The sequence below is a fragment of the Plectropomus leopardus genome, chromosome 23 (assembly GCF_026936395.1).
Source record: "Plectropomus leopardus strain MGB_pleo_1.0 chromosome 23, ASM2693639v1, whole genome shotgun sequence".
Lineage (NCBI taxonomy): Eukaryota > Metazoa > Chordata > Actinopteri > Perciformes > Serranidae > Plectropomus > Plectropomus leopardus.
In genome coordinates, this window is record NC_142198.1 from 14049873 (window position 1) to 14063795 (window position 13923).

At 40.1% G+C, this 13923-nt stretch overlaps 2 protein-coding genes across 12 annotated transcripts; both read right to left on the reverse strand.

Moving 5' to 3' along the window:
* Positions 1–130: 130 nt before the first annotated feature.
* On the reverse strand, positions 131–4266 carry LOC121961899 (uncharacterized). Its single transcript, XM_042511998.2, has 19 exons — positions 4108–4266; positions 3965–4020; positions 3794–3883; positions 3523–3650; positions 3300–3440; positions 3152–3223; positions 2900–3070; positions 2730–2826; positions 2431–2648; positions 2172–2322; positions 1881–2089; positions 1683–1800; positions 1394–1599; positions 1197–1314; positions 937–1109; positions 715–812; positions 512–633; positions 304–435; positions 131–223 (listed from the first exon to the last, which is right to left on the reverse strand). The coding sequence occupies exons 1-19, from the start codon at positions 4128–4130 to the stop codon at positions 174–176; spliced, it is 2373 nt and encodes a 790-aa protein (XP_042367932.2). The 5' UTR covers positions 4131–4266; the 3' UTR covers positions 131–173.
* Positions 4267–5377: 1111 nt separating this feature from the next.
* LOC121962427 (uncharacterized) lies at positions 5378–13802 on the reverse strand. 11 transcript variants are annotated; one of them, XM_088073990.1, is made up of 20 exons: positions 12949–13802; positions 12731–12829; positions 12480–12532; positions 11206–11295; positions 10961–11088; positions 10732–10875; positions 10105–10155; positions 9739–9912; positions 9041–9125; positions 8732–8949; positions 8323–8476; positions 7343–7557; positions 7152–7269; positions 6853–7067; positions 6422–6539; positions 6172–6341; positions 5998–6095; positions 5790–5917; positions 5642–5700; positions 5393–5503 (listed from the first exon to the last, which is right to left on the reverse strand). In XM_088073990.1, the coding sequence occupies exons 4-19, from the start codon at positions 11225–11227 to the stop codon at positions 5678–5680; spliced, it is 2061 nt and encodes a 686-aa protein (XP_087930116.1). In that variant the 5' UTR covers positions 11228–11295; positions 12480–12532; positions 12731–12829; positions 12949–13802; the 3' UTR covers positions 5393–5503; positions 5642–5677. The 11 variants fall into 11 exon arrangements, 10 of the variants coding, with proteins under 10 accessions (XP_087930111.1, XP_087930109.1, XP_087930108.1 ...); XM_088073985.1 differs by having other exon boundaries at positions 5378–5503; positions 10732–10830; positions 11206–11302; positions 12731–13802; XM_088073983.1 differs by having other exon boundaries at positions 5384–5509; positions 11206–11302; positions 12731–13802.
* Positions 13803–13923: the final 121 nt, after the last annotated feature.

Here is a 13923-nt window from a genome sequence, read left to right on the forward strand (position 1 = left end):
CAACTTTCTCTTATCATGTACTATAGTTCAGATCTGCACTGAGTTTTGAGCTACTCAACCTAGTGACATGAGTTTGCCCTTTTGTTAATAATTCAGTGTTTGTTCAAGTCTCAATCAAAATACAAGAGCATTTTGGAAACAAATTTATTGAGCTCTATTTAAAATCCATGCAGTTACAATCCAGAATATGGAGTCACTTTAACTTGAGATGATCCTTTAGCTCCTGTTAAGAGAATTCAAGGTGAAAAAAAAAAACCTACCAACCTTACATTCGACCAAATTTCAAATTAGCAGCCAACCTACCTTTCTTTCTGTTTAGAAAACTGGATACTTTGATGTACTGAGCAGGAGGCCGGTAACCAGGTCGAATTGAGACTGGTCTCCTGGTGCGTCTGGTAGTGGGCACTGTAGTGGGCTTGATGGTGGGACTCAAACCTAGAATACAAGACCAGAGTGTGATAATCTGATGGGTTACACTGTTGTTTATTCAGGTTAATATTGAACCACCTACCGTCAGCAGTGGAGTGTACAGAATGCACAATGCTGCCGACACCAACACTGTCAGACTCAAACCTGTAGACTGAGAAGAGGCGAAACAGTCCAGCCAGCTGATAGGTGCACTGTATCGTCACCCTGCAAGACAAGAGGCATTATTAATCTGCTTTATAACAAGAGGTGTAAATAACCAAAAAGAAGCCGGGGTTGAAGATCTACCTCTCAATAACACTGCTGGGGCCTGCTGGATTTTTCAGAGAACGCAACTTCTTGCTGAAGAAAATCTCATTTTCATAGGTCACATTCTCCTTGTAGAGCTGGGAAAAAAAAGCATTACAAGGACATCATCTAGCAATGAGTGTACACCTAAATAGGTGTACACTCATTGCTAGATGATGTCCTTTTGTGGAATTAAGTGTTAACCATTTAAATCAGCAGTACCTTGACTGTGGATCCACAGCTGTTGAGTGGAAAAGAGAAGAGTGCCCTTGTTTCGTCTGCCTCTTTGGGTCCACAGTATTTGTCCACGAGGTTTGTTCTGGCAGGATTTCCTCCACTTGGGATGGCCAGAGACAAGTCAGCCACCACAGTCATCCTCCCGTCAGTTGAACACACTTCAGAAAGATCATATTTTAGTTGTGTCAGCTATATAAAAAACACCACTGGCTCTTCAAAGAGAAAAAAGAAAACATTTTGCTTACTAATGAATTCAGCATTGGAGAATGGGCAAGTCTTGACAGTTGAACTCTGGACCTCTGATGTTTCATGATCCCGCATGAGGATCTCGAAGGTGCCAGAGAAGCCATACAAAGTGATATCCTATTTAAAAAAAGACGGATCTGCATGTTATACACAAACAACTGCTGATGCTTCCAACAAGTCATCGTCCTCATCTCACCTTGTACTCATAGCCATGAGTGAAGAGCGGCACGTCGAGCAGCAGACTCCGGCTGTTGTTGCTCATGATGTAGCCGTGCTGGGCCGCCAGCTCTGACGTCAGCGGGTCTGAGTCGATAGTGATCTCCCACAGGTAGTCAAAAGGCCGGTGGTCCAGTCTGAAGCTGATGCCAGACTCAGTACAGACGGCATCAAAGACTGGAGGAGCTGTCAAACACAAGACAATGTGTTACCTGATTCATGCACAAAGTGGAACTGAGCAAGTCCAAAAAATTAAGTTAGTGACTTACAGGCGTCAGATAACGCCATGACTGATGTCAGCTGGTAGAAAGGCTCGTTTTCAGGCTCAACAGTCAGTGTGAAGTTGATGTCCAGTCTGTGCTGCATCGCTGCATTTTCTTTAGAGAACTAGAGGAAAAAAAATGGATACCTCTTGTACAAACAAGCATGAATCTGGATAAAACTGGACAAAATTTAAAACCCTTTACCTCTTGCATGACAACAGGGTGATCAAAAGCCACCTGCAGAGTGTAGCCATGAGTGCTGTTGGGATGAACAACCTCTGTGATGGTGTGGCTGCTCGTGTTTGTCAGTGGAACTGAAAATTCATGTCCATTCAAATTAACAGCAGCCAACTCAACATCCTCAGGGACGTCTCCGAGGTAGACCGTGAACGTGCGCTCCTCGGGAACTGTTCCTTGATTGAAAAAAAACAAACAAAAAACAAAACATTCAGATTATGGCTGCATCAACATGAATGCATTTGTGATTAGACTTACTGTTTTCAGTGAAAACAGAGCGTGGCAGCAGGGGAGTAGCCAGTGTCCTGTGGAAACGAAGTCTGGTGTCTACATGATCCTCGTCCACAGAGATTTGCTCCAAGTAGAGATGAAAGATGTAGAACTCGTGGAGGCCGTCAGACACCAAGCTCTGCAAAAAGTTTATAAAAAAATAAGTTAAAAAAACCCAACCAACTCAAAATAACATTGTGGGATAGTCAGCATATTATATTGGTATCTTGTAAGGTGCTTTTCTCACCTTCCTGTATCCTCCATCAGCATTATACGGGATGCTGATCTCAACTGTAGTGTTGTGCTTTTCTATAATGTAGCCTCTCTCCTCTGCATCTGGCTGCTCCACAAGTTCACCATTGACTCCAATGTTGAGCTGTGTCTCATGTAGACCGGACACCAGCGGGTGCAGCACCTCCGGAGTCTCCCACATCATGTAGCCACTGTCATCATAAGATCCTTCATCTGTGGAAATCACACCAGTTAAGAAGTTGTCATGAGGCAAACAAAAAACAAAAAAAGCAAATGTGAGAGTGTAATACTAACGCATGGAGCAAGCAGCCTCCAGGTCGACCATGAGGACGACCCAGTTTTGTCTGGAGAACAGAGTTGCATGGACCACCTCTACTGGAACACCATTCACCTGCAGAGAGACTCAATCAAAACCTGCTTGGGACTGCAGACTTTAACAGACACTGCGCTTCCATGCTTTTAACCTCAGTGCTGAATGAGTCAGGTTGTCCATACGGTGTACGAAACACCAGCCTCCCATTTGTCATGTCAAACGCATACCCCTGCTTACGAGCTTCAGAGAGTTTCATGGGAACTGACTGCTCCCCATCTCTCTGAAACATCACCTGCCAGTCTGAAGTAGCCGAGGCATAGGCCTACAATAAAGAAGTATTCCATTAATAACCCAGATATACATGACAAGAACATCAATATTCAATAGTCCTCATGAAACGCACAGGTTGTAGAGCAGCATTCTTGTCATCTGTCTTTGTCTCAGATGGACATGTGATTTCACTCCTCACAGACACCTAGAGAGAAAACAAATTATTAGTAAACAATTGAAGAAATCCTCAGAATAATATTACAAGATGTAACCAAGCTTACCTCCATGTAGTTGACCTCACAGGTAATCTCTCTGGGAGCCCAGGGGAGAGAGGGAGAACAGGTCTTGTTCAAAGGATAGGTGACCTCATTTCCTCCATGTGTTGCAACCAGGTTGAAGTTGAATATGAACACTTCGTCATCCTGAAAGGAGAAAATGATGGGATGCTGCATCTAATCGAAACTGTAAAAGTCTTGAACTGTCTCATATGCAAGTTGTACGCACTTTGTTGTCGGCGTGACAGCTGAAGTAAGAGGCTCGGAGCTCCACATGGCCCGCGAGAGGGAGGACACTGACGGTGTAGCCACACTGAGCTGCATACTCCTTAGTGATGGCGTACACACCTGTCCCATCTGGAAGAAAACCCAAATCAGTTAGACCTAACATGTCCTTGAACACAAATTGTGACCTACATTTTTAGGCCACACTGGGTGACTTTGATTAGATGTTTGATTTCAGTGGGTGCTAATTTCTATTGAAACTGTGCAGAGCTTACCGACAACCTCAAAACGAGGTGAATTCCCAGTGAACGAGAGATCAACAGCTATCATGAAGAAGCGGTCATGACACTCCATATGAAGAACTTCTGCATGGACAAAATAAAGTGTCAAAACTGTTCACAATTATTACAACTATAGGCTAACAAACAAATATTTTCAACTCTTACCATCAGGAATTTGACCACATTTTGCAGTTGTCCACACAAACAGGAGCAATGTCACACTGTAAGACAAAAGTAGGTATAATTACAAAAATACAGGTGCACTGACATCAACTAACAGCTTTTAAATTGCCAAGAAAGCACCTTACCTAAGGCAAAACCCAAAAGCCATAGCCACTGATGTGCTGGCAGTGTCTAAAGCTAGCCTAGCTGCTAGCAAACTACTGCTAACCAACACAAGCTAAAGCAAACACTTGTTTCGAGTTGATCCTGACAGAAATCCCAACATGTGCAGCTGCCTGCTACACCTGCTTTTATAAATCCATTTCTTTACCAACCAATCACAGGCCTTCAGGTGTTACAGCCACATGTGCAGCTCATCAGCAATCGAGCTGCCTTTCAATCAGCTGGAGCTGATGAGGTTGGAGTTGCCTTTTAACCTCATGGGTGAAGAAATGGACTATAAAAGCAGGTGTAGCAGACATCAGCACACAGTGCCAGTTTGGCCAGGAAAAATATGCACATTTTCATAGCAGGAAAAGCACACGTGACAAATGATGTCAACTATGGCTCATTTTCATGCAAATGTCAGTTAGCATGTTAAATACCAGGGCCAAAATTGATCACAGATGCTATCAATGTTATTTAACCTGCTATGTCATGAAAATGTCATGCCATTAAAAAAGGCCTATTACAGCTCATCAGATTAGCATTTCTCTCTGGTTCACCTTCATTAACACTGGATCTTTGGCCACAGCACTGGCTACTGTATAATTTTGGAAAAATGCTACAAGGTCAGCAAGAGTTAAGTAGGAGATAAGTAGTGGGCATGGATGTTTGAGGCAGGACTTGATTAGAAGGCATTAAACTTATACAGGATTATACTATACAGGATTTTCTGAAAACACTTTTCATAGATTAATACAGAGGTAATCTTTCTAAATCACCAGTGAGTCACTAAAAGTGGGTGGCGGTGACTTTTTCTGTAGAGACTCTGCCCACTGCTGCATTTTCTTCTGTTTTACAGTGCTCAGGGTGTTTATGAGCATGTGACCCCACAATGCTCAGGTGGGGTCGGGGCTATCAAAAAGCAGTTTACATGAGGAAAAACGTAACGTCTGCACAGTTACTCCATGCCACACAAGAAGACATTTCAGCCAACCTGGATCTTCGTCAGGAGTAAATGTGCGGGCACAACTTTTTCCCTCACAAGCTATTTTCAACATGAAATGCCATTTTCAAAAGTCACTATAAACGTGTGTTTAAGTGGGCAGTTCCTCTCTAAAAAGCTCCAAAAGTCTCTATTTCAGTTGTACATACTTAATGTAGACAATGTCAATGGTTGTATATCACTAATAATCTAACAAAATCATGGATTACCAGTGGCCTACATGTTTTCCAAAAACAGCAATAACTTTTCATTTTCAACTTTTACATCTCAATATAATAGTGTTCATTTATTTAATTTACAGGTCAAGTGTGCGGGAACACATGTGTAGAACATCAGTAGGAGCAGAACGGAGACAAACATCCATGTGATCCACACTGAAACTCAAGGAAAGAGGAGACAGAAGGTTACTAAAATATACAAATTATCTTTGACATAATTTGAGCCCCTGGCATTCAGTACTAATACAAAGTTAACTGAGCACATTTTCTGCAGTCTAAATAAAGTTTGAATACCTAGATGAACGTTTTGCTGTCACTCCAAATTCCATCTTAATTCTCTTTGGTCTGATGGACTGGAAAACAAATCACACATTTACATAAATTATATGTGTCACAAATTAACCTGTGCATTTTTTTATACACCAACTTTTTACAAACACACCTGTGTTTGCAGCCTCCCTGCGAATGTTTTTGACTGGCATAGGTGGAGTATCCAGAGAGGAGTTCAAAGGTTGGTGGGTGGCGAGAGTACTGCTCTCGTTTGCTGGGTAGCGACACTGAATTGTCAGCCTAAAACAGAGAAGACTTACATCATCACCGTCATTTGGTTTACAGACAGACTAACTGAGCTCAGTGTTTACGTTTCTCACCTGTACGGAGAATCTCTGTGTATGAGTGGAGCATCTAAAGGCAGAAAATCTTGGTTGTAACTGATCTGGTTTTCATAAACAAGGAAATTCCCCTCTGTCTGAGGAAATATAAGGAGATGAGAGACAAAGCCATGAAGTGCATTTTCTGTGTGACTTTAGATTTGATTGTCTCACAGTGACAGTTGTCCCACAGGAGTCCAGGCTGAAGCTGAACAGGGCTCTGGCACTGTCTGTTTCCATGGGAACACAACTGGGGTCCAATAGCGTGGTTCGGTTGGGGTGAGTGGGCGGGATGGTGTGGGTGGTATCGACTACTGCCAACATCTTCCCTTCTGGCAAACATACTGTCACAGAAACACTGTCAAGATTATTATTAAATGAAATAAATACGTTCATGCTTCAGTTTTGAGTTTGTGGTATATACCGAGCAGTTCTCTAACAGGAAAGGTGCATTTGTGAATGAGACTGTCTTCCACTTTCAAAGTCTCTGCGTCCACAACAGACACTTCCACTCCAGAGACAAGACCCTGCAATGTCAGCTCCTGCATGGGGAAAGAAAAGGAGCAAACGTGCATCATCACAACCGAGATGTGATGAAGTGACAGAATTTTTTATTAAAACACTGAAGGGCTTGTTTGACCAAAGTATCCGTTATGTGTGAAAATCCTCTTTGTATTAAAGGGTAGCTTCAATATTTTTCAACCTGGACTCTATTTTCGCATGTTTTGTGTCTAGGAGACAGAAGGAGTAACAACAGGACTACAAAATCAAAAGCAGCAGCTAAATAATGCAAAACTGGAATCAAATGTTATGTCATATCAGGTTTAAAAAAAAAAAAAAATTATGATTGATCACCACATGGTTCATCCCAGGACTGTCGAGGGGTATTTCCACAGTCAAGTAGTCCTCCTCCGCCTCCACCACAAACCTGCCCATCTCCACCAGGTCCCAGTCCAGCTTGTGAGCACCGAGGAACAGCTCCCACTGCAGCTTGGCCTGGGCCCCGTGGTGCAGCAGCACCAACAGGCTGCTCTCTGTGCACTTCCCCTCCAGCTTTGGTGAACTCGGAGCTGCACCAGCACAGATACGCCATCAGTATATTAATCTTAACTGCACAAACTGGTCTGAATCAAAGGGTATACATAATCACTGACCTGTGTATTCAACACGCTGCTCTATAGTGGCATGATGGTAAAACACCTCTCCACTGGGTGAGATGTTAAGAGTGAAGGTGAAAGAGAGGCTGTATGTCTTATAGCCACCGCCTATATACTGGGATTAGACAACAGGTGGTTATGGATATTTTTTTATTTTACAAATAATAAGAACTGCTCATTAATCTCACCTGTGGAATAATTTTTGGATGTGACAACGGGAAACGAAGCTGGTATGAGTGGCTCCCGGTGGAGTGGGAGAGCCTAAACACACCGAGGTCGTCTGAGTCACTCTGGGTCCAAGTTAACGGGTCACCACCTCCATCGACTGTCACCCTCCTGAGAGACACATCCGGTGCAAAAAGGCCAAAAGTGACAAAGAACAATCCCTCAGATGGGACTGTGTCTGTGGAGACAGAGACAGATCAGTGACGTTAGTGTATTCAACACATTGGAAACCTAAAGGCTATGCATGTAAATTGTAAAATGATGGATAGATTCAAAACAAAATTGACTCTTTAGCCTAAACAAGATCCAATGTTCCTTTTCTACTTAGAAGACATCTTATGTCTTAGTAAATTTTACGCAAATAACTTTGCTTACAGTCACTATATCCTGATTGTCGTACATGAAATAGACCATTTATGGAAAAAAAACATGTTTTTCTGCCTCCTCATAGTGCTCCTTAAGGCATTTGCAAGAATTCGCTGCACCTCACCAAAAACAACTAGGACCGTCTCTAAAACAGTGTCAATAACTGTTCGTGCACACGCTGCTCAGCCAGCAACAGCACACACAGCAAAGACAAGTAAACAAAACAACAAATTTCAAATGACTGATGACCAGCGAAATGAAAGATGTAAAAATGAAAGTGTTATTTAGCTTAACGTCAGACATAACTTCAAATGTGCTAAATCAAACTTTCAGATATTTTTGTATTATTTTTTTAATAAGATTTCACCTGAAATCCTTTACTTGAAAAGTAGAATTTTGCACACACACACTGTTATGACAAATTAACAGGAAGATGCAACCTTGCCTCTCTCTGTAAAAGAATATTGACTTACAACCCAGCCCTGCTACACCATCTGTATTTTTAACTGTTTTGTTCTTTTACTATCAACTAAATTTACATAAATTAACAAGTGAAAATGCCCTAAGAAAGCCTTACTGTTGGCAAGGACTGGGATTTGTGGGATGAGAGGAGTCTGAAGGAGCCTGAAGGAGCGATGCTGTGCGAGAGGCCAGCGCTCGTCCTCCCACTGACTCATGAAGAACAGATCCACAGACATGGACTGGCTGTACTGTCCCCTCACAACACCACTCTGGAGGAATTACAGCAGGAAAACCCCACATCAGCCACTTCAAACATTTTGTACAATTTATTTCTATTTCTATATATTTTTCACACACACAAAAAAGAAAAAAATAGACATATTTACGTGCTAAATAAATATTTCTGTTGCAACATACTGCAGTGGAAATATATTTTTTCTTTATCATCCTTTTAATAATTTTATTATCACTCAGTTTTACCCAGTGGGACACAGTGACACTGTACTATAGTAAATTTTGTATACCTTAATGTGTCCACCACGGGCTCCAAAAGGAACCCTGACCTCCACTCTTTCCTCCTGCAGGCTGATCTTGTATCCCCTCTCTTTACTTTCAGACTCACTCAGAGCCTGTCCATTCACTCCGATCCTCACACCTCTGTCCCTGAACTGACCGTGGACTAACGGAGACAGAATATAAGGGACAGTCCACAGTAGGACAGACCCATCAGCTGTAGCCTCATCTGAGAGGGAGAAAAGGGACAGAGCAAGGAAATATTACACTCTGGTATTCAACAGCTGCACATTAATGCAATACTGATACACTGTACTGACTCAGAGTGCAGGCAGCAGTGATGTCAACAGCGAGGAGTCGGTGCAGGATGGTTGCTCTGACAATCTCTAAATCCACTTCACTCTCCTGGGAAAAACACCCACACACAGCGTCCAGGAAAACAAAATCACCAAAAGAGAGGATTTTGACCACTGAATCCTGAGCAAATTGGCTCGACTTCTTTCAAAAAACATGGGAAGAAGTTACACATTATGAGTTACAAAAACATTACCTGAAATTTAGCCAAAAAAAACCCAAAAACAAAGACTAAATCATGAAAGTTCTTCTTTCTTTTGTTAAAAATAGTAAACAATAGATAGATAGATAAAATAGTTAATAGTAATCATATTTATAGTAATTATGAATATAGTTTCTGCCTGTTTTTGCCTGTGTTAAAAAATGATTATTAACTTCTCATAATTTCCTTCTCTCCTTTTTTTTAACGAATTATCAGGTTACGTTCTTGTCACCTTTTCCTAATTTCTTGCAATTTGTGGGACATCTCTGCAAAGTTGCTCACTGCAGTTTGAGCCGTGTTTTCAGAAGAAATTAAACCAATCTGCTTGGGCTTTAAAGGCTTAATTGAAATGTGAAAGGCGTCTGATTAGAGCACAAGAAAAACTGATGTCATTCCAGGTTTCAAAGGATTAAACTGAATATTCAGATCTAATCACCAGCTAAGAATATTGTCCCTGAGTACCTTGACTAAGTATGACAGAGGGGAGGAGTAGGGGCAGCGGAAGGTGAGGTGAGAGCCACGTAGTGAGATGTGGTAGCCCAGAGCAGCAGCTTCATTCAGGGACAACACCCTCGCTTCCTCTGGCAAATCGTCGTCACTGTGAAACATCACAGCCATCGCTGCCTCATCAGCATCCTGCTCAGTGACAAAGAGGTGTTTAATTAACTTTTTGTGAAGCCACAGAGCAAAACATCATTTAAAGACATATATTCATTCTGCACACAGGAAGCAACTTTTCTGACTTTTTTTTATCTTGGGAATTATTGTTACAATTAATGCAAAGTTAAAACAAACAAACACATTTCTTAGCATGTGCCATTTACTGACCATCCTCTCATGTTTGGGTGTAATGGGCAGGACAGGCTGCTGCGCGGACACCTAGAGAGCAAAAGACAAGGCTTGGTATTCCATCATAAATTGCTCAAATCATCTTTCAACCATCTTTTCATTTCCCTTTTTTTCTTTCACCTCTTTTATTCTCTTTTGCCCCTCTTCTTCTCTCTTGTACTCTTTGTATTTGTACTCTTTCATATATTTGCATTGTAAGTGCATAATTCTTGTGTGTACCCTCACACGTATACATATATTTATGTATTAGCATATGATATTCCTTGTATTGTATTTTGTTATTTTTATTTATTAATTTATTGCATTTCTGATTTTGCTTTCTTAGCCATTGGTTGTTGTACAGGGAGGTTGAAATTATGGGAGGAAAAAATTATACAACTATGAAATATAGCGGGCAGAATTTTGGATTAAAAAAATGGTAAATGATAAAAAAATAAAAAGTTAAAAAAATAATCTATTTTTTTTCAACCATAGCACATTTGGAAATACAAACCCTCTAAATTAAACACAAATCTTTCCTTCTTAAACACAGTAAATTCTCAAATATTTTCCATCTCTATCATAAGTGTCGATCTGATGACACAGCTATGCAGGTAATAAATTCACCTCCATGTAGTTTTCCTCACAGACGATCTCTCTGGTGCTCCAATGTCCCTGGAGTGAACAATGCAGCTGGAAAGGATACACTGCCACCTTCCCATCTGCCTGCAGGTTCACAAACCAAAGACGCAGGTCATACTCTGTGTCTCTCTGCAGAGGAAAGATACACAAGTGGTGTGTTGTTAAGACTGCAGTCCTGTGACATGTCAATGTTTAAAAATGTAGAAAAATCTACCTCGCTGTGGACGTGACAGGCCAGGAAGGAGGCACGAAACACCAGATCTCCTACATCATTGATCAGGATGGTGTAACCACAGAGCGTGGCCTCCTGATCAGACAAGACGTGAAATCCATACTCATCTGCTGGTTTACAGTAAAAGGTCATCAGGAACAATGGATATCTAAGCAGAACCAAACCTTTTCTATCTACTAAGAACTTCTTTGGTCCTCATTTTTCTAAAGGAGGATAAAGAAACACACCTTCAAAGTCAAAACGGATCATCCGGCCAAGGAAGATGGACTTGACAGAAAGTAAAAAGTGACGATCCAGGCATTTGGTGTGAAACGTTTCTGAAAACTTTGAGAATGGCATTAACTACACCCAAAACAAATGCATTACGTGGATTTTTTAAATTTGAAAATGCATCTCACTAGGAACTGTATTACAACAAAAAAATACATGCAGCAAAATGGGCCTTAAAATGTAGTATTATTGTATACAGATTTTTGGTGGAATAGTATCATAATTCTAATCCTATAAAAATTACATACAAATTCCAATAAAAACAACTAAATCAATTAATTATTTTTTGTTTTACATTGCCCGACACACTGCTTTAGTGGTGATATAATGCATAGCAGTGGGACACAATTCAATGCTTTGAACAAACTGTACATTTGATTACTTGGTGTGATTTTGCATAATTTGCCATTTTCTAAAGCCATGTTTGATATCTAAAAATATTAGCAGTAATACTGTACTAATTCATCAAGGTTAATAAACCTGACTACAACAAAATCAAAAATTAAAACTAGGTGTGATAATGTTTTTAACTGAAATAAAATTAAAAACAAAACCAGCTGAAAAATTATGTTCTTACAAAACTAACTAAAATAAAGTGCTTTAAATTGTAAACAGGGAATATCTTCAGTTTATACGTGCATTTTATAGCTATACATAATGTCTTGCCCAAATACCCTGTTACAACATAAATCCCTAAAACAAGCAAAACTAATACTGAAACTTCTGAAAAAAACTAAAACAAAACATTTATGAACGTTTTTAAGCAATAAAACTAAACTAAAACGAGCAGCTATCTGAAAACTAAGCTGAATTAAAAACAAAAACTCACAAAAAATACAAAACCATAACAATAATTACCATCCCCTACACAGTATGTGTATGTGTAAAAAAAAAGAAAACTTCTGTTATTAGACCATGTAATGTTAAGGGAGGCAACACAATTACAGTATGAAGCATTACACACTGCAACATATCATAATGTACTGCAGACTAGAGCTTTATAACAGTGATAAAAAAGATTTCCCCCGACATATTAAACTGTATATGGAAAGGTAGTATATTAAAATTAAAGAAAACATTTTATTAGTGTGGCTGAAGTAATAAAACCACAACTTGCCTGGGGATCCAAAGAGTCTCCTGCAGGACCCACCAAAGCTCACTGGTCATTTCTTACTGCTAGTTATAAAATAAAGCTTTAAGGTACGACTCATTGCTACTAAACTGGTGTTACCTGTTGGCACTGGACTGCTGACACAGACAGGTGAGGCGAGGAGAAACACCACACTAAAACAAACACACGCCATCAGTCGTTGAATGAGTTAAAAACGATGCTTTTACCTTTAAGTTTGGACTCACCTACACAAAATATGTACAGATATTTTCATCTTTGAAGAGCAAACTTAGCTAGTTCATGTATATGTCTCAATTTCAAAGCTTTATGTCGAGAAATCTACCTTCGCGAGTGCCGCCATTTTCACTCACCTGTTAGTCTTCTTCTTCTTTGTTCGGGTTTAACGGCGGTTAGCGTCTGCAAAGTCGCATTACCACCACCTACTGGATGTACCCGAAGGTATCCACATACTAACAAGAAACAACACCAAAAATAACCCAACGATACTAGTTTCATACCCCTCCCCACCCTGTATCCTAAGCTAATTGACGAGCTAAGCTAACAGACAAGCTAGTTAGCATTCACTTACGTCTTCTTTGTCTTCCTCTTTACATAGCTAATATTTAGCCTCAAAGTTAATTAACAAAAACTTTCCTGGGTATTTTAATTAACTCTTTTTGTCGAGTGTTGAATGAATAGGGCAATGAATTTTAAAATAAAACGTTTTTTTATCGACACCAAGTGGACAGACCGTGTCACTGAGGAAAATACGATTCTAGGATGATGAAGGCATGACCCGCCCCAATCTGCCCTTCTCTGCCTCTGATTGGCTCGCCTGCTCCAACGCTATGAGTACCAGCCAATCAGAGGGCGGGTCATACCATCTAAGGAATATAAACTTTGTGGTGAGTTTGATCAAAATGCTAACATATGTACACCTAAGAGTTACATTTTCAAAACATTTCACACACAAAAAGTCGCCCACATGAAACTACTTTTTTTTGCCAATGCTGAAACACTCACAAAACATTGAAAACATGTAGCAAAAACAAATATTTCCTTTGAACAACTTGTGGTCTAACTGATACATTATTTCAATCATTGCAACAAAATTAAGCTGTCAACCTTATTTTGTGCCACAAGTCGAGCCATTTGTAGATATTTTACAGCCATAATGTGTGTCCCAAAAATGCAAACAAGCATATTACAGCATGAATTGTTTTCTCCAGAGATAATGTACTTTTCCGCACTTTGCACCTTCATTCTGGGGCTTTTTTATGCCATTTTTGGAAGACATGCTATAATATTACATTTTTAGGCTAAGATGTCATATTATAGAAAGAAAATAGGGAAGCAGAGCAACATGTGTCAGGACAGGATCAGATAAAACTGGCTATTTAACAACTTTTAATCAAGATAACGTTCAGGAAAAAGTCCCTATAAAGGCATACTTGAAGAATTAAACACCCATTTTATTTTTATACATACTTCTAAACTGTGATTTTTGACTTCCTCATATTCACTTTAACCTCTGCAACCACAATAACGAGTGAATAAATGCGCA